Source organism: Lissotriton vulgaris, chromosome 2_2 (assembly GCF_964263255.1).
Source record: "Lissotriton vulgaris chromosome 2_2, aLisVul1.2, whole genome shotgun sequence".
Lineage (NCBI taxonomy): Eukaryota > Metazoa > Chordata > Amphibia > Caudata > Salamandridae > Lissotriton > Lissotriton vulgaris.
In genome coordinates this window covers 33839542-33859104 of record NC_141688.1, presented here as the reverse complement: position 1 = coordinate 33859104, position 19563 = coordinate 33839542, and the positions used below count along the sequence as shown (strand labels likewise).

Below are 19563 nucleotides of genomic sequence, written 5' to 3'. Positions count from 1 at the left end.
TAAGCCTTCAAGACAAATCGGTGAAGTCTGTACGATGGGTCGTTTGCCTCTTGCAGGCCAATTCAGGTGGTGTGTGGGGGAAGACATCTACTTTGTGAACATTTGTGTTGCATTTAGTGATAATTGGTTCACTCTGTTAAGGTAGTACTGTCTTCTTTTTTTCATGCAGTATTATGTGAACAAGACTGAAGTCACAGATTTCCCCCGGTTTCCACACCGGGGTTTGCTATTGGATACCTCTCGTCATTATCTGCCTTTGAAAGCCATCTTGCGTACCCTGGTAATGTACTCTGCATCTGTATGTAGCAATATTGCACTGTCTAAACTGTTATTGTTGCAAGCGAAACTTGGCAATGTATTTGTTCCAAGACCATCTGATTGAAGGCAACTCTAAAACATAGATTTTTCTGATCAGAAGTTTCCTGAACTTCATGGAATGAGCTCGCGACTTGTTATGTTCAAGAGTCTTGGGAGTTTGCCACACTGAGATCTGCCACAGTGTTGCATCCTTTTGAAAGTTTGTTGGATGAGGCAATGACATTCAATTTAAATCTCTTGTAGGGATGCAAAGCAACAATGTCAACTCTTCAGCCGGTCATAGTAGATGATGATTTATAGGCATGCCTGGACGTATGATCTGTCAATTCGATTCATTGTGAAGCAGTGAGAGAATTATGCTCATCTGGAGAATGGGGAGATGCCTATATACTTCATACACCAATCTGTTTTATTTATTGCCCCCTGGGACTATTTCTTCTTTGTAAATGGTAACTTTTATTGACGTTCTTGTTGCAGGAAGTGATGGCCTATAACAAGCTGAATGTCTTCCACTGGCACATCGTGGATGACCCTTCGTTTCCATTTCAGAGCGTCACATTTCCAGAACTCAGTGCTAAGGTACAGAGCCCTGTCAGTACACCTAACATCTGGCCCATCGATATACCTTTTTTTTATATCTTTTGTTTCGCTCCAGAGATCAGATTTTCATATTTGCACTGCAAGATTCACTTTTGTACCTCCAGCCTTCCTTTAAGTATCTGGGCATTGAAGTAAAAGTACGGGCCCATCTTCATATCACTACTGAAGAGCATCCTCATTGCCCATCGCTAATTTGATAGCCATCAAACCCATAAACGCCATTTCATAGAAGTTTTTGTTCAATTCTTGAACCCTCTGCAAGGGTAGTGGTAGGGTTCTGTGGCTCAGCAAAAGAAAGTACCTGCTGCTTTTCTTGCACTCAACAAATAAATATTCCCTCTCCTTTTCTTGTTCTCAACCAAAAAGTATTCACCAAGTCCTTCGGTCTGAATGGGATATATGCTACAGTTCTTGCACTCAAATGAAACATTATTACCTGACCTAAGCGTGAAAAAATAACTATACATTTTCCTCATCTCATAGCATTGTAGTGGGTGGTGTCCTTTCCCTGGCGCCCATGCAGAGAGGGGCAGCTCCACCTCTTGAGCTCCTCAGAAAGCTACATGCTGCACAATGAGCTCCAAGGAAAGGTGCAAGGATGAATCCTGCAGATTCCTTCAGCCCCAAACAGAGTCTACGCAAGAGAGAAATGTGCCATCCTGTTGTTTTCTGAGCTCAGCACAAGTATATGAGATATCAGACGAGCTTCACACCATGGCATATACCACATCTTCTGAACTCTACACACCGCGATATATGCCCCATTCCATTAGTGATTTGAGATGTATGGTACCCAATCCATTAACTGTATATGCAAGTGTATGAATCATCAACTCTGTCTTCTGTACTGTGACTCCATCCTATGGCACTCCATTTTTAGAGTACTGCTAGATTTTTCCTTTTTATAGGCTTTGTCATTTCATCTTATTTTCTTAACCCCATATTGAGCATAATAGATCTGGCTTTTCACAGTTGCATTAAAGATCCAGTCTTCCGTATCTTCCTAAAACAACTTGCTCCCTTCTGGCCTTGGTAATTTTCAGGATGTATTTCTCCCTTATGTAACTTGCTCTACTCTGAGCACTATGTCCTATTCACTCTTCCACGCTGTTTGACACTTCTGCTGTCTTCATTGTTCTGACCTGCCTAATGAATCCTGAGTCTGATGGTGAGGAGAGTCTGTGTGAAAGAGCGATCCTTTTTTTCCCCCTCGTAGGGTGCGTATAACCAAGCGACGCATGTGTACACTGCCACTGATGTCCAGATGGTGATTGAGTATGCCCGAATGCGTGGCATTCGAGTAGTTTCTGAGTTTGATACACCTGGCCACACACAGTCCTGGGGAAAAGGTGAGTAATCAAGGAGAGCAGGAAAAAACCTAGTTTGAAATGCTCATCTGGATATCTTGAAACAATGTGTGCTACTCTTACATTTGTAGATTAGATTAGTGGCCTGGATATTTAGAAAGATAATACAATGGAGAACTGTTTACCGAGAACTCCCGTTTCCCTAAGCATCTGTTTGCTTCAGTTTGATTTTATGGCACTGGACCCTCTTTAGGGATGTCTTCCCTCTTCCCCACTGGTGTAAGCACATTCAGATTAACCTCGTCCCGGGGTGTAATTAAAGGCTGCAAACCCCCCTGTTCCTCATTAAGTTCTATCCCGTAGTATCTGCACCCAGGACGCTAGATCTTAACATTTTCCGGGGGCAGCCTCTCATTTTATATGTCACTTGTTCCTCCCCATGTAGTGGAGTGGTGTGGCTCACTGGTTAGAGGCGACAGACCCGGAAGCAGAGAACGGCCCGGGACCAGGGTTCAATTCCCGACGTGGCAGGGTTGTGGACCAGGGTCAGCGGACTCTATAATTCTCGCCTCGGTGCCTACTCTAACCAGGGATCACACTCGGCAACTCTGGGCATTAGCTTGCCTCATCTCTACAGCGGTCCCCCACATTCGCCGGGGATGCCTGTTTTCACCTTGGAGATACCCAGTAGGGACCATCTCACAGGGATAGCCAGGACGAGTTCCCCAGCGGTCTACAGCGCCACGACGCCTCAGGGCAGCAGTGCGCTTTACAAGACACATACATTTACATTTACATCTATCCCAAGTGGGGACCTCCGGCGCTCCCCATTTCTTGGCTATATCTCTCTTGGCCACTGCCATCCCCAAATTCAGTCCTATTTTTTTTTAAGAGATTAGTACGTCTTGAACTGTGGTGTGAGATGAGTTATTAGATGTGATGACTATTTAGATGTTTATCATTTGGACTTACCAGCATAATATAAACGAAACGATATTCAATTTGATATTTGTGCCATTACTAAAAATGGGAATTGTTTTGGAGATGCTTTTCTCCGTTGTCATTTAAAGAGCCGTTGTGCCTGTTGGAGCAGTCTCTGAGCTTAGTCAAAAACCTGACTTCATATAATCATTTATTTGTCTTCTTTAAAATAACTGATGTATAATGCTTACTTTTGGCATCCAAAGTCCCTGCTCCCTGTAAGCATACTAGACCAGATATGATGTTCAGATGTTTCCTATACTGTACTCCACCAGGGCAAGGCAGTGTTTCAAGTATACCTGTGATACTGCATGGTTTATGTTGACTAAGAGATCTGCTACGATGTCCATTATACCCATCTAGGAAAGTTAAGGAACCACAATACGCCATTTACCACTGGGACTAACGGTGACATGCATCAACAAAACGTTTTGCGATTCCTTATTAGTGATTTTTAAGGAATCGCAAATAAGGAATCGCAAAACGGGATGCATCAATTTATTCACATAATTTTTGCGATTCGGTAAAAATCGCAATTTTTACTGAATCCCAAATATTATGCGAATTCTAATTTGCGATTTCGCAATTCCCATTGATTCCTATGGGCCAATGGGAATCAATGGGAAGGCATTGACATTTTGCGAATTGCAATTAGCGATTTGCAAAATGTTAATGCATTCCATGGGTGCAGAAGGGGGGTCCAAAGGACCCCCTCCTGCACCCCTGAAATGTATTTTTAAAGTGCATGTTTCACACACATGTCCTAAGGACATGTGTGTCTGTAACATGACTGTGTTTAAAATGCTATTTTGAGCATTTTCATAATTTTTTGCAAATTACCACGAGGTTCACCCTCGTGGTAATTTGCAACCCCTAATTGCAAATTCGCAATTTTAAAAGGTTTCTTGCATTGCATTTAAGGAATCGCAAAATGCGATTCCTTAAATGCAATCGCAATTTGAGAATTCGTAAATATTTGCGAATTCTTAAATTGCGAGGGCCTTGAACCTTCATGCATTCCAAAATAGGATTTTGCGATCGCTAACAGCCGATTTTTGCGATTCGCACCGTTTGCGATCGCAAAATCCTTTGATGCATGTACCTGTTCGTGTTGTTTAGGTCTTCTCTGAAGTACAGCTGAATTTCATCTGAGCCAGTCATGGTCAGCTTAAAAAGATTAGACCTATCAAAATCCCTGCCATTTCTATCAGTTTTAAAATATAATCCTTTAGGTGAAACCCTATTCTAATAGTGTAGTTGGCTCTGCTTGAGTGGAGATCAGATGCCCCTTTCTTGTGGCATGAAGTCTGTTCTTATTAGCCCAGTAACACCTATTTATAAAACTGTTTACTTATTTGTTAGATTCTACAAGACCCGTCCCTTTCAGTGAACACTGAAGGCTGGTACCATTCTGCCTCCCTTCTATTGTTCGCTTTGTAGAGCTACCAGGTTACTTAGAAAATGCATAGGCAGAATGGAAGAAATAAAACTGCTTCAAGGGAATCCATAAATGATGGCAAACTTACTCTAGTGAAAATTTGACCATGTGAAAAGGAATGCCTATGTCCTTTCTAGAGTATCAATGTCTTTTTCTTTTTTTTGTGTTTGTCTGTTCTTTAAGTGTGTACTTTTATCTGTGATGTTTGGATCCTTCATTATTGAAAAAGCCTCTTGCAAGCTGATACTCGACTTTTCCCCCTTTGTACATGTCCCTCCACATTTCTTTAACTTTTCCTCATTCTTTCGCTTCTCCCATGGTTTTCTTGCTTTAGGTGTTCCTGGCCTCCTGACCCCTTGCTACAGTGGACCAAAGCCCACTGGTACCTATGGTCCAGTTGATCCAACCTTAAACACCACTTACCATTTCATGGCCAAATTTTTCAAGGAGGTCAGCATGGTTTTTCCCGATTACTACATTCATCTTGGAGGTGACGAGGTGGACTTCAGTTGCTGGTATTTACTTTCCTTGTATACTTTGTTTCTTCTTCCATCCTTCACTTTCTCTCATCCCTGCACACCCACTGCATGATTCTGTTATGAAGGAGCAGTATTTATATAAGTTGAAGCAGAGGGTTGCATTTATGCTACATTTCCTTACATGATATTACCCCTTTCCAGCTTTGTGCGGATTCCTATCAATTCTCTTCTCTATATGATATTGTACAGGTCAGTTTTGTCTTAGATGTAAACTTGATGTGTTTTCTTTGCTCCTTTTCTGCCTTTGCGTGCCAATGGCCTCAGGAAGTCCAATCCACACGTTCAGCAATTCATGGAGGAGCACCATTTGGGGGAAGATTATGCCAAGTTGGAATCCTTCTACATCCGTAGGTGAGGAGCTGGAGGGAAGGGTTTAGAGCTTACCGGTGGGCGATCTGTGCTGCAAGTTAGCCACATGGGAGGAGTAATGTCTATGAGTAGGGTGAATGTAGGAAAGTAGGTTTATGTTGCAGTGCCCCAAAATTTTGTCCCTTTTTTAGTTACTAGACGCTGTTATTAACTCTGACCGTGCACTGAGGCCTGCTAACCAGACATCTTTCCATAAAACAAAGTGATGTCTGATTGTAACACAATTGGCAAAGGACTTTAGCACCATTATAAGGCAAAGGACTTTAGCACCACTAGAAGTCCCTAGTAAATGGTACCTCTGGTACCTAGGGCATGGGTACTATATAAGGTCCCCCAGGGCTGCAGCCTATCTTATGCCACCCTAACGGACCCACACACACGGCCATTGTTATTGACAACTGTGATGTCTAGTTCTATCATTGTATGTTGTGAGTGAACAGGGAAACCATCTTAAGGTGTGTACTGGTCAAAACGAGTTACCCAGCTACATAATGACTTTACTGATACATATGGTGTTTGGCATCAAACACCTCTTATTATTAAGCCCACAGCTCTGGTCTGAGGCGAGAGACAATGCCTGCTCTGGCAGGAGGTGTGTACACCTCCACCAGCAGAAAGGCTAATAAATCAGCGTATCAAGGCCAGAGACTTCAAAGCCACTGCTGCCTTTGATATGTGAGCCTGGCTTCCCCCAGACCAGGATGCCACCCTGTGCCCTGAGGTCCATTTGGAAGCAGGACAGGCAAGGAATTAGATAGTCAGAAGTTATGTTGCACGGCCAGGCTGGACACCTCTGGGGTGGCAGCCTGAAGTGAATACAAATGAAAGGGTTCCACTGTCTTAAGTGTGGTGGAATTAGGAACTCTGGGACCGGGTGATGCTCACGCACCACAGGAAGTGGTCATCCAGGGGTGTAGTGACCCCGGGGATAAGTAGCCCATCGCTACTATCCCTCTCTTTACTTCACCCTCTTAAATTGAGTATTTAGGTGCTCTCCTGATACCAGGAAATCAGATTAATTTACTGGGAAATGAAGACGAAAGAAGGACTGAAGAGAGCGAAAACTGAAGACTTGCACCAAAGATTGCCGCAAACTCTGCCAGGCTGCTTGTACTTCGACCATCACTAGGACCAACTTTGCAAAGAGCTGTACATCCCTCCCAAAACCCTTGTGGGACTGACTAGCACCTCAACAACTGAGAAAGATCTCCCTTGGAGCAGAGAGGCTGTTACCATGCACCTGCAGGCACTGAAAAGCATCTGTCCGGTCCATTAGGCCCACTGAAGGAGGAGCCCAACAGGAGTAGGTCTTTGTGCTCCATGAGTTTAAGCAATCAATCAATCAATCAATCATGTCATTTGTAAAGCGCACTACTCACCCGTGAGGGTCTCAAGGCGCTGGGGTGGGGAATGCTGCTAATGCTTGAAAAGCCAGGTCTTGAGGAGTTTTCTGAAGGTCAGCAGGTCTTGGGACTGCCGTAGGTGGATGGGGAGGGTGTTCCAGGTCTTGGCGGCGAGGTGGGAGAAAGATCTGCCGCCAGAGGTCGCTCTTCGGAAGCGGGGGGACTGTGGCGAGGGCGAGGTCGGCAGAGTGGAGCTGGAGGGTGGGGGCCTAGAAGCGGAGTAGTCTGTTGAGGTACATTGGTCCTGTGTTGTGAAGTGCCTTGTGAGCGAGGAGCTTGAAGGTTATCCTCTTGTTGACCGCAGGTCTCTCAGGTGGGGTGTGGTGTGGCTGCGGCGAGGGATGTCGAGGATCAGGCGTGCAGAGGTGTTCTGGATGCATTGGAGCCGTCTCAGGAGTTTGGCCGAGGCTCCTGCGTAGAGGGCGTTTCCGTAGTCCAACCTGCTGCTGACAAGGGCCTGGGTGACCATTCTTCTGGTTTCAGTGGGGATCCACTTGTAGATCCTGTGGAGCATGTGGAGGGTATTGAAGCAGGAGGAGGAGACGGCGTTGACCTGTTTAGTCATGGAGAGGGTGGAGTCTAGGATGACCCCTAGGTTGCGTGCGTGGTCAGTGGGTGTTAGAGTGGTTCCCAGTGCGGTCGGCCACCTGGAGTCGTCCCAGGCCGAAGGGGTGGCTCCGAGGATGAGGACCTCCATTTTGTCCTCATCCATTCAGCGACTGCCTTCATTCCTTCATGAAGGTTGGTTTTGGCGGTGTGGGAGTCCTTGTTGAGGGAGAGGATCAGCTGGGTGTCATCGGCGAAGGAGTTGATGCTGAGGTCGTGCCGACGGGCGACGTGGGTGAGCGGTGCCATGTAGATGTTAAACAGAGTTGGGCTGAGGGATGAGCCCTGGGGTACGCCGTAGATGATCTTGGTGGCTTCGCAGCAGGAGGGGTAAGGCGGACGCTCTGTGTTCGGCCGGACAGGAAGGAGGTGGCCCAGTCCAGGGCCTTCTCTTGGATCCCCGCGTTGTAGAGGCATGTTCGTAGTGTGTGGTGGCAGACCGTGTCGAAGGCGGCGGACCGGTCCTGGAGGATGAGGGCCCCAGTTTCTCTGTTGTCCAGCAGGGACTTGATGCCATCGGTGGCGGCAATGAGGGCAGTCTTTGTGCTGTGGTTGCTGCGGAACCCGGACTGGGAAGGGTCCAGGATGTTCTCCTCGAGGTAGCGGGTCAGTTGTTCGGTGACGGTCTTCTCGATGACCTTTGCCGGGAATGGGAGCAGGGAAATGGGTCGGAAGTTCTTGAGGTCCGCCTTTGGTTTCTTGAGTAAGGCGTTGATCTCGGCGTGCTTCCAGCTTTCCGGGAAGGTTGCTGTCTCGAAGGAGGTGTTGATGACTTTCCGGAGATGGTGTGCGATGGATGTGCTGGCTTTGTTGAAGATGTGGTGTGGGCATGGGGCTGACGGAGATCCGGAGTGGATGGTGTTCATGATCTTGATGGTGTTGTCGTTGTTGATGTTGGTCCAGCAGAGCAGGCGGTTGGTGCGGATGGTGATCGTGGGGGCGGAGGTCTCAGTGGTTGTCGGGGCAGTCGTAGCGTTGAAGCTATCGTGGATGTCTGTGATCTTGCGTTGGAAGAAGGTTGCCAGCGAGTCGCACAGATCTTGCGAGGGTGGGACGTCGTTGGTGTTGGAGCTGGGGTTGGAGAGTTCCTTCACGATGTTGAAGAGCTCTTTGCTGTTGTGCACGTCGTTGTCTAGGCGGTTTTTGAAGAAGGCCCTGATGAGGTGATGGTGTCTGCGGGTGGCGTTCTTGTGGGCTGCATGGCTGTCCGGTGTTTGTTAACGGAGCCAGATCCTTCTCCAGCTTTCTGCAGGTTTGCTTTGATGCCTGGAGGTCTTCAGTAAACCAGCTGGCTTTCTTGTTGGTGTGACTGTTGGAGGGTTTGTTGATCGGGGCGAGGGTGTTGGCGCAGTCGTTGATCCACTGTCTGAGGTTGAGGGAGGCGGTGTCTGGGTCGGTTGGATCGGCGGGTGGGCGCTGGGCGAGGGTTAGCTGGTTCTCCGGTGACTTTTCTCCAGCAGCAGCGAGGCATCTGTTGGGTGCAGTGGTGGGTTTCTTAAAGGTGAAGTGTATGCAGCGATGGTTGGTCCAGTGGAGTTCGGTGGTGTGGTTGAAGGAGACGTGGGGGCTTGCGGAGAAGATGGGGTCAAGCGTGTGACTGGTCGAGTGGGTGGGTGTTGAGATGAGTTGTCTGAGTCCGAGGTTGGCTAGGTTGTCGGTCAGGGTGGTGGAGTTGGTGTTGTTGTTCTCGAGGTGGAATTTGAAGTCCATGAGAAGGATGTAGTCTGTGGAGGCGAGGGCGTGTGGGCTGATTAAGTCGGCGATGGAGTCACTGAACTGTGTTCAGGATCCGGGGGGGTCTGTAGATGAGGGTTCCTCTGAGGGTGGTGTTGGGGTCGGTGTGGATCTGGAAGTGCTCTATGTCAGGACACCAGGACCCGTCCAGCACCAGTACCCTGGGTAACGGAGCAGTTGGAGCAACCAATGCTTGTTGGTGGTCCAAACCGGACTCTTGACAGCAGAAAGACCGACCTACTATTGAGGGATGTCCGGATCCACAAGGCCAGCACCGAGAGTGACCTAGCTGCCCGGTTTCCTTCCTTCAGCAGGTCACTGAGTAGAGTGAGTCACTGCCCACTGTGACCTGACTCCTCAAAGCACCACTGCACCTGAGCCCCACAGTCCGAGTCTGAGGGAGGCGACGGTGCCAGCGGAGTCCTGAGTCCCTCAAAAGCTGATTCCACCCTTGGGTTTGACCAGACTTGTCTACCAGTTGCCACCTGCAGCCTCTTTCTGCAGGGACCGAGAACCACAAGAGTCTTCAGCAGCAGGATCCCCGCTGGACAAGCCCCACTGAACACAAGCCTCCCCCTGACTTAGTACGAGTGTGCCGATAGTGTCCCGGCATACCCCAATTCCTCAAGAACTATGCCCCCTTTCGGTTCCGCTGGACTGGCCCCACAGTTCCCTCCTGCATCCACCTTTCTACAGGACTGTTTCCCATTGTAGTGAACAGACGTCTGCTTCCAGTTGCCCCAGTTTTGCCTTTTACCTCGCCCCATATTCACCTTAAGTCCAGGAGAACAGTCCTGTAAGCCATTGCTAATTCCCCTTGCAGTATATGTTTATTCGCTATACGATAGCATTACTGCTTGATGTCCACAGTAGTGTTTTTTTATTGTGACTTAAAAACTGATAACTTGAAAAGGATTTAACCGATTAATTACGATGACCTGGGTGTTTAAAATTTAAAAATCATTGTTATTTTTATAAATTGTTGTTGGAGTTCTGTTATTGAGTATGTGTCCCTTTTACTCACTCTGTGTATAATAAATACTTAACACTATCCTCTGATAAGCCTAAACTGCTCGCCCACACTACCAGAAAAGAGAGCATTTGGGATTATTTAACCCTTGTGAATCAGTACCAGTCCCTTGTACTCTCTGCACGGTGTACCTCGTTTTGGTACACTATATAGAGGGTATAAGCTAACAGAAAGTAACTGTAGGTCAAACACAATCTTTTCAACTAGTTATGAATCTAACACAAAAGGAGGAAAAGGAAAAATGTATCTAAGAATTTAATACATGGCCAGATGAATACTTTCCAGATGTGAAAAATACCCATTAGTTATCGACCGATACCGCCCTTATCATCTGGGACCCTTCACACCAGGAAGGGTAGACGTAACAGCCACTTATGAGTAAGATCAAAATGTGGGTGCTCCAGTGGGCTGTGGGTATGTAAGCGTGTACTGATAACTGAAAAGCAGTGCGTGAATAAAGTGAGGGTGAAAAAGGTGCAAACAGAGCTAAAATTGAAGAGAAAAGAGGAAAATGAATTTAATAAGTACCTCTCAGCTTCGAAATCAATAAAATCAGTGCGAAAGTATAGTAGTTTAAACAAATAGCTACTATGTGTAACAATAGGTCAACATGTTTCTGCAGTCTTCAAGGCCCAAGTAGGTGCCCCCTGCATTCTTCAGGACCGGGTATCGCTACTGCTCAAAAATTGGTAATAAACAAAGTATAATAAAAGACATCACCTGGGCATCCTAAGTGTAATCATTCTCCTTCCTGCCGATGTTTGTCCAAAATTGGGAGGCAGATGCGTCAAATACATAAAGAGACAGACCAGAAACGACAAACGGATATTGGCATTAGACCAGTGAAGTGTCAGATGTAGCCAATATTAGATGTATGATAAACATTCATAACACCCATTGTGTCATACTCATGTACACCAAATAACTCATTTTTAAGTAGCACATCCCGCTTACCTATTTGGTAGGAGAGAAAAGCTCTGCCTCACCTGGCTGCGGCGCAGGTAAACAGAGCACCGCTTGTCCTCGAGCAGGACCGCCCATGCTCCCTTTTTCTCTATGGAGGCTACATAGAGAAAATGGCCCGGGTGGGGCGCACTCTGCTGCGCCTCACCAATCGCAACGCTGCCATTGCAGCGTTGTGATTGGCGCAGGGGCGGGAGTCTGTTTTTCCTTGAGGACCAGGGCTGCAGGTCAGAATTGGAAGACGGTGGACGGCGGGAGTGGGAGTCCGACTCTGGGCCCATCCAGAAGCGGGACTGTAGGTTTTATTTTAAAATTTTCCGACTTCATTACCAAACCCCCTCCCACCCGCCCGTCATGGAGGCCACGACTGGGTGTGAGTAAAGTCCCACATACCAGTAACTGCACCAGTAACTGCAGTAATGGCTTGAAATTGTAACCCAAATCAAATTGGTCATAAGGAAAATCTTTGCTATGACAGCTGCATCACCAAGTGAGGCAATGGGGTCCCTTACATAGTGCCTCATGCAAATAAAACCTGCACCACAAGCGCCCTGATAAATGATTATTGTTGGTTTCCTCCACCATGTTGTGGAACACGATGGTGAACTGCCCAAGTTTGGAGACGTCACTTCAGTGAGATCGTGGCAAGACGGATTAATGCCATAATGTTATCCTCTCTAATTCACGGCCTGTCAAGGCTTTAAGTGGGAAAAAAACTGGGGGTGCTCTAAAAGGGGCGTGGCAAATTTATTAAAGGGGTGTGGCCTATCAGAGTAGGGGCGTGGTCTAAATCGTAATATTGGAACAATATTTTCGGATTCTGGGGAACCATTGGCGCTCAATATTTGCCTTGATTTCCCTTCAGAGGGCGGTGCAATCTTTTCTATGCATACGCAGTTCTTTCTATGAGGGTGCTTTACCACCGCATATATAAATCAATAAACAGAACAAGTTAGCATTGGCAGTGAGAGTGTTTTGAAAAAGATGAATGGCGCTTTGAGGCGGAATGAGAAAGCTGCGCGGAAGGGGATTAAAAAAAGGCCATTAAAATACTCCAGTTGCGGGCTTGCAGGCTGGGAGGGCAAGTCTTGTGTGGCTTCAGAAGGATCCTGGCTGAGGCATCTCTGATTCTGAGGCAGAGTCCTGCCGGTGCTGGTAGGCTGGTGAGGGGTCACAAAGGTAAGTTTCCTTTTCACTGCTGCTGGATTCAGTTGTAGACCCTTGTGCTTTGCTTGCTTTAAGGCAGAGCAGGGTCAAACTGGTAGCTGGAGAATTCTTGGTGCAGGCCGTAAAAGCAGGGTCGTGCCACTTCTAACCAGCTGTTGTTGGGCTGATGGCTGGCATGTTGACATAGGTGGCGCTGCATGTTCAAAGAGAAGGGAAATTCCGAGAGAAAGTGTCTCTCTTCAAAGGATTTCCCTTCGTGCTACAATGACGCCACGCCTGAAGCAGTGCGCGCGCATGCTCACACGAAACACCAACAAAAACCAGGACGTCTGGTCACCCTACCTTTTGACCTTTGAGGCCCGAAAATAGAGCCTCATGGAGACCCCTTTCGAGGCCCCCCCCAAAAAAACTGGGGGTGATCAGACTTCCACAGACCCCCCCCCCCCCCCACTGAAAGCCCTGCCTGCTGTTGTGTTTAATCCATTGGGGAACAAAATGAACCAGTCTGGCTATTTCTATTGCATTGGAATGTCTAAGTAATATTTCTCATTAAAAATCCCATCATGAATGAAATCTCAGAAGTTAGGCCAGCTACGGGCTCCCCAATATTTGTACAGCAGACACGAAGGTGCAATGGAATATTTTCTGACACTTAACCCAAAGATCAGGATTTCCGGTTCTGACTTCTCGGATTACAGCATTGGGGTCTCGAGCAGGATGGGGCGTGGCTTAGATGCCGAGGAGATAGGCAGCGGGAGCCCGGAGCGCCGTGCCCGATCCCGGCTAAAATCCTGTTGAAAGGCACGGAATCCGGCGGACGAAGCGTGTCCTGGCATAAGAAGGCATCGATGGGGTAACGAGACCACAGGGTGTGCGCTAATTGCCGCTTTCAAGCTCTGAATACCGACTCGGCGGACCGCTCGAGAAGCGAGACACTGCAACACAAGATAGCGGATGGTGCACCGAGCCGGAGCGACTGAGCTCTGTGAGAGACCAGCGATCGTTCTCCAGAAGCACCGACAACCTGTGGGACGTCACCGGAGGCTCTGCTGAGCGGCAGAGACGGCGGAGGTCGCTACTGGCATCCCCTGACGACCGCGAGAAGGCATTGTTCGGCGGCTGACGAGCTCCCTCCGGAGCACACACAAGATGGCGACGGCCCCGAGAGTCGATGCCTGAAGAGCCCGCAGAGCGGAAGGGCTGAGGAGACCGAGGACGGCGATAGTGCTGCACGGAGCCCGCTAGCGAGGGTGAGGATCCACCCAAAAGCAAGGCGGAACGAACGACCCAGCAACTAATAGCCTGAGTGCAGCCCTGCAGCTGAGGGGGCCCGACAGCTGCGGGCAGCCTGGTCCCAGGGGGTGTGGAGACGAGCGCGCCTAGCGCTACGAGAGCTGCAGAGACCAGAGGTGAATACATGCTCTGGTAGGGCCGGAGACACACAGAGCCCGGAGCAAAGGTGGACAAAAGATCGAACCTGCCACCAAATAGAGGAAGATACTGACGACAGGGGCACGGGCGGAACGAGGCCCGAGTGCAGACCCGCGCCGCCTGAGAGGGAATGTGGTTGTGGCGGCTGCGGATACGGGGGGATCCCAGACCCTGCGAGACGGGGGAGCTTCATTGGACACGACTACCCCAGTTCAGCTGTGATAGAGCTGTTTGGTTTGGGAGGCCGAGAGTGCCACATAGTGAATGATGGCGGGAGCGGCCATTTCCAGCCAGGGGCCTCGGCGTGCGCCGCTGATCAGTAAGGTACTGGCGATTCGTAGGCCCTGCAGCGGCTGAAGAAAGGCCTAATATATCATAGCTGACCAGCCCAGGAAGGACAGCGCTAATATAGTGAGGGGCCACCTCTGAAAGGGTTACTATTACGTAACGGGCGCTGGCCGGAAGATGCAGCATTGAGAGCTGGCCTAAACTTGCCGTCTGGAGCCTGTAGGATCACGAAAGGGCGATCAAACCTCCGTCCCGGGACAGAGTGAGGGCCCCCCTCCCTAATTTTGGAGTTTTCAAGGAGAGACGCCACCGTTGGGCGAATGAATCGAGATGGGAAAACCAAAAGGAAAAGGGGACGGAGCTACCGGCTCGGAGACGACGGATGGCGCGGAACAGAGCCCTACGGAATTACAACAAATGCAAGATCGTTTATTGGACGCTATCACGGCCACGAAGGAAGCTTTACGACAGGATATAGCTCAAGTAGCAACAGGATTGGGGCTCTGTAATGGCCGGATTTTCCGTTTAGATGGGATCAGCCCCTAGGGGCCCCTCTAACCCAGCCAGAATGTACTCACCTCCCTCCTTAGACCGTATTCACAAGGGATATAGATAGATATACATATATATATATGTACCTAAGGATGGGGAATAGCAATAAACATGCATAGGTTTTCTACCATATCTTATTCACATCAGTTAGTCTCGCGGCCACTCTGACCCAGACTGGTCTACCCCAGGGCAGATATGACACACAATCCGGTGTGTCTACACATGGGCCTGCAGAACCCAATGCTCTCTTTTCCAAACGGTTTACAATCCGGAAAACCTAAACGCTGGTAATCCCCCCCAACGCTCTCACTTACACAAGCCACAATCCTGTGGGTATACACGCTGGTAATCCACCCCAGCGCTCTCACTAACGCCGTATATCAACGATGACCACATTCCTATGAGCACCTATCGGAACAATTTCTCCTTTGTCTACTTGGGATAAAACTATAATAATAGAATTTAGTACGGTTTCCAAATAGTATAATGTGCCTCTTATCCTTGGCATCAAAGGTCCACTTCGCTCCCTAATTATGTGATCACCACCTACCTGATTGGGGTTACTCATCCATTCATATAAACGACAACCACCTAGGAACCACGTTTACCAAGATTGAACAAGAATACACGGCACATATTAGTTCACTAAGAACTAGGGTATTTATTGTCAATAAACATATAACACAGTACTATGCAACACAGATTATGCAAAGAAAAGGCAAAGATTAGAATGCGCGCTTATTATGGAAAGGGCGGATGTCACCTTATTAATGTGAAGTCGGGACTCGGCAGTCATCTAGGTTCCCTTCTCGTCTCTGTGTCCTGGCTCGTCTCGCAGTCACACCCCAGCCGTCACAAGTACACGTCTGCACCGCTAGGCTCAATCTCGTCTGCTTCCCTCCAGGCCACTGGAACCTTGCTGGTTATTAGCTACCGTATCTCTCTCTCTCTCTGTTTCAGTGCGCTCCGCGCTAATTCTCCTTCCGTCTTTCTCAGAGAGTCTCGGTCTTAAATCTTTCTCGGACTTCAAAGATGGCGACTGTCCGCCATGAAATAATTAATGGCAGAGATGCTAACGGCTAGATGCCGCCTACGAACTGACTGACGACTAACTAACACCTTCGCTAATATCAAAGCCTGTTCCTTCATGGAAAGCTACGGCCAGTAACCTGCCGCCCACCAAATTCTTGTACCTCCCCGTACCAAGGACACGTTCCCAGCCGGCCGGCCTGAAGTTGTGTCTTCGGAGTGGAGAAAAATACATTCCTTCGATAAGGGCCAGCCTGAGCCGGTTCTCTCCAAGCGAACAACAGCTTGAAACTAAAACATTACACTTGACCTAGAAGGCCTCTCGAGCTACCAGGCAGAGGGCAAGATGGAGTCGGTCTCGTTTAAGGCCTACAGGGCCCACAATACGCATAACTCCATGGAAAATATCCTAACACGTTAGCAAAAGGGCAAATCATGATTAATACTTGTATATCTATCCCCTAGCTTGAATTCATAAGCCCTACTCTAAAGAAAGGGATACGAAAATACTCTACTATATAAAAGACAGAGATCCTATCTATAGTCCTAATCCCTATGCTATAAGGGTGTTAGACTGGAGTCACTCTCCATCATTCTCCCTCTTAAAGGAGCCAGAAAAGGTCAGCCATTACAGGCTCCTACGCTCGGATAATGATAAATTGAAGGACAGGGTCAAGAGCACGGAGGTCACCCTGCAAGAGATAGTACCAGAACATAAATCTATGGAAGGAAGGTTGGGGGATGCTCTAGACCGAATACTAGCATTGGAACGGCGAGCGGAGGACGCTGAAAATCGCAGTAGGCGTAATCCTGTACGCTTGGTCGGCCTTCCGGAGAAAAAGGAGGGTGACGACGTGGTGGGATTCCTAGATAACTGGTTGCGGACAGAAGTGACGCCAGAGGGGCTTGCACCTTTCTTCACGCTGGAGCGGGCGCACCACCTGCCTCGGGCCAACCGCCCCGTCCGGTGGTGATCAAACTGCTGCACTATAAAGGCAGGGACTGGCTGTTGCAAAGGGCCAGAGAAGCGGGCCCCTTCCAGGTGTACAATAACAATGTGACAATGTTCCCGGACTTCACATTTGAAACACAGAAACTGCGGGCCTCCTTTCTGTCTCTCAAGCGTGAGCTGCGAGCGGAGGGCATAACATATTCACTCCTCTTCCCGGCCAAGCTTAGTCGTGGTGGATGACAAAACACTCTTTTTCCCCACGTCAGCGGATGCCTGGGCATGGTGGGATACATACAAGGTCGGGACAGACTGAGCACGAGTCAGAGCTGAGGAGGAGCAGTGGAGACAACCGACCAGAAAATCACAGCGACTCCGGAAACGCAGACAGAGAACTAAGAAGCCAACAGCGTCGCAAACTGAGGAGGAGAGGAAGGCAGCATTACAAGCGGTGGCGGACTTGTCGGGTACGGTGCGCACCCATTCATGTAAGGGCTCAGACTCTGAGGGCCAGGCCACAGGCTCGGAAACGGATCTCTCGGAACTTGGTGGTGCCAGGGGACCAGTGGTAACACTGCAAACATCGGAAGAAATCATAGAAGCTTGAGAGGGAAAAGCGTGTAGAACTGTTTATACGAGAGCCCTGGGGGAATCGAGACCCCTCGATGCACAGACTATGGCGCAGAAGAACGAAAACTCGTGAGTGATTGTGGGGCGGGGGGGTTGGGATTGAGATAGCCACCCTCGGAGTAGTGCCATGCCCTACTGGCCCCTAAGGTCATCGTAGTGGAGACTGCGGAGTAAAGGGATATTGATTGGGGTAGCTGACCCTTTTGTAGAGGTTTGGATGGGAGCTGCTTTAGTAAAGGTGGGTCCTGTTCTGGGGGGGGAGGATGCCGAGAGTAGTTGGGGGTGGGGGGGGGCGAGGGAGGCGGGGTTTGGGGTACTGTTGAATGGGGGGGGAGGGATGGGTCAGAGGGGAGCCGACATACGCGCCTGGAAGCATACTGTGAATTGGTTAGCAAGGGATAATGGCTAGCTCTGGAGTACTGAAATGTGTGACCTGGAATGTGCGGGGACTACACACTATGGCGAGAAGGCACAAGATGCATGCTCACTTAGTTCGTAGAGGAGTTCAGATTGCACTATTACAGGAGACACATCTGACAAAACAGGAGGGCATAGCGCTGCAGAGACGGTAGAGGGGGCAATTATACAACACTACGTACTCTGCATTTGCAAGGGGGGCGCTGATAAGGATTCGGGCGGGGGTACCTTTTCAAGTGACTAGACAAGTAATAGACCCGGAGGGCAGATTTGTGGCCATAGAGGGGAAACTTAGGGGCCGGGACATAACACTATGCAGCGTGTACGCACCCAATATTGATCAGTCAGCTTTTCTGACAAAGCTCTCAGGCACACTGGCGAGATACTTAGCAGGCCCCATCGTCATGGGAGGAGATTTTAATTCTGTAGCAGACACTACATTAGATAGGTCTCACCCACCACTGCGATCATCACCAGTGCATAGGCTCGCGAAGCGTAGACTAGAGTGGCAGGAGAGATGGGAATTGGTGGACGCTTGGAGGGCACTACACCCAACAGTGAGGGATTATTAATACTACTCTAGTCTGCACGATCTTCACGTCCGGCTGGACGTGTTTTTGTGCTCCTCGCTCGTTCTTTCTAAAGTAGCAAACGCTGAGTACTTGACCTGCACACTGTCTGACCACAATCCCCTATTGTTGACGCTAAACTGGATGACCGAGATTTCGCGAGTCCCGACCTGGCAGCTGCGACCAGATACCCTTGACGACTTACTGTTCAGAGAAGCACTAGGCGAGAGAATTACTCAATACTTTGAAGAAAATAGTGACACCGCGACTTCCAGGGCGCTGGAGTGGGATGCCTTCAAGGTTGTCGTCCGAGGACATTGTATCGGGGCTTATGCGGGGGCCCGTAAGACGCTCTTAGATGACCTGGATAGGGCTGAGAGAGAGCTCCGGAAAGCAGAGTTAGCGCGTCCTAATCATCCAGAGCTCCAGGAAGAGGTTGGCAAGGCCAGGGAGGCAGTGGTGGTCGAAATGGAAAGGCTTTGGAGTTTTGATCACAAGATCTACTTGACGAGGGCGCAATGCGAGGGAGATAAAGCGGGAACGATGCTTGCCTGGCTGGCTAATCTAACTAGGCGTAGCCACCGGATCTTGGCCATTGAGGAAGAAGGGGGAAGCACCTACAATACACAGGCTGAGATCTTGGACAGATTCCGGGCGTATTATGAAAGGCTATACGAGAGCGGTTTAGAAGGCCGGGAGTGTGAGATTGATACCTTTTTGGAGGGACTGCAATTGCGGCAACTAGACCAAGCCCAGTCCAACGAGTTGGGTAGGGACATTACACTGGGGGAGATAGGGAGTGCAGTGAAGCAGATGGCTCGGAATAAAACCCTGGGACTGGATGGCTTTCCCATAGAGTTCTACAGTAGATACCTGACATACCTAGCTCCGCGTCTCCAGGCGGTATACAAAGAAGCTAGGTCGAGAGGGAGGCTGCCTCAATCCATGCGCGAAGCTCGAATGATCCCGTTGCTGAAGCCGGGGAGAGAGAGTAGTAAACTCTCTTCCTATCGTCTGTTGTCCATGTTGACGACGGACTATAAAATCCTGAGCAAAATACTAGCCAATAGACTGTTGAGCCACATGACTGAGCTGATACATAGGGACCAATCCGGCTTCATCCTAGCACGGAACACTACCATCAATATATGCCGACTGATTGGAGACCCAATGCCAGAGACGAGAATGCCTCTGGTGTTATCAATTGACATCGAGAAGGCGTTTGACAGCCTGGAATCGGAAT

General features: G+C 49.0%; 1 protein-coding gene across 1 annotated transcript in view; it reads left to right on the top strand.

Annotated features, from left to right (window-relative positions):
- Positions 1-19563, top strand: part of HEXA (hexosaminidase subunit alpha) — a 121950-nt gene that overhangs the window by 47654 nt on the left and 54733 nt on the right. Inside the window, exons 5-9 of the mRNA XM_086959243.1 lie at positions 170-280; positions 796-897; positions 2135-2267; positions 4979-5159; positions 5448-5534. Coding sequence (XP_086815369.1) covers positions 170-280; positions 796-897; positions 2135-2267; positions 4979-5159; positions 5448-5534 — 614 coding nt within the window. The remainder of the gene's footprint in view (positions 1-169; positions 281-795; positions 898-2134; positions 2268-4978; positions 5160-5447; positions 5535-19563) is intronic.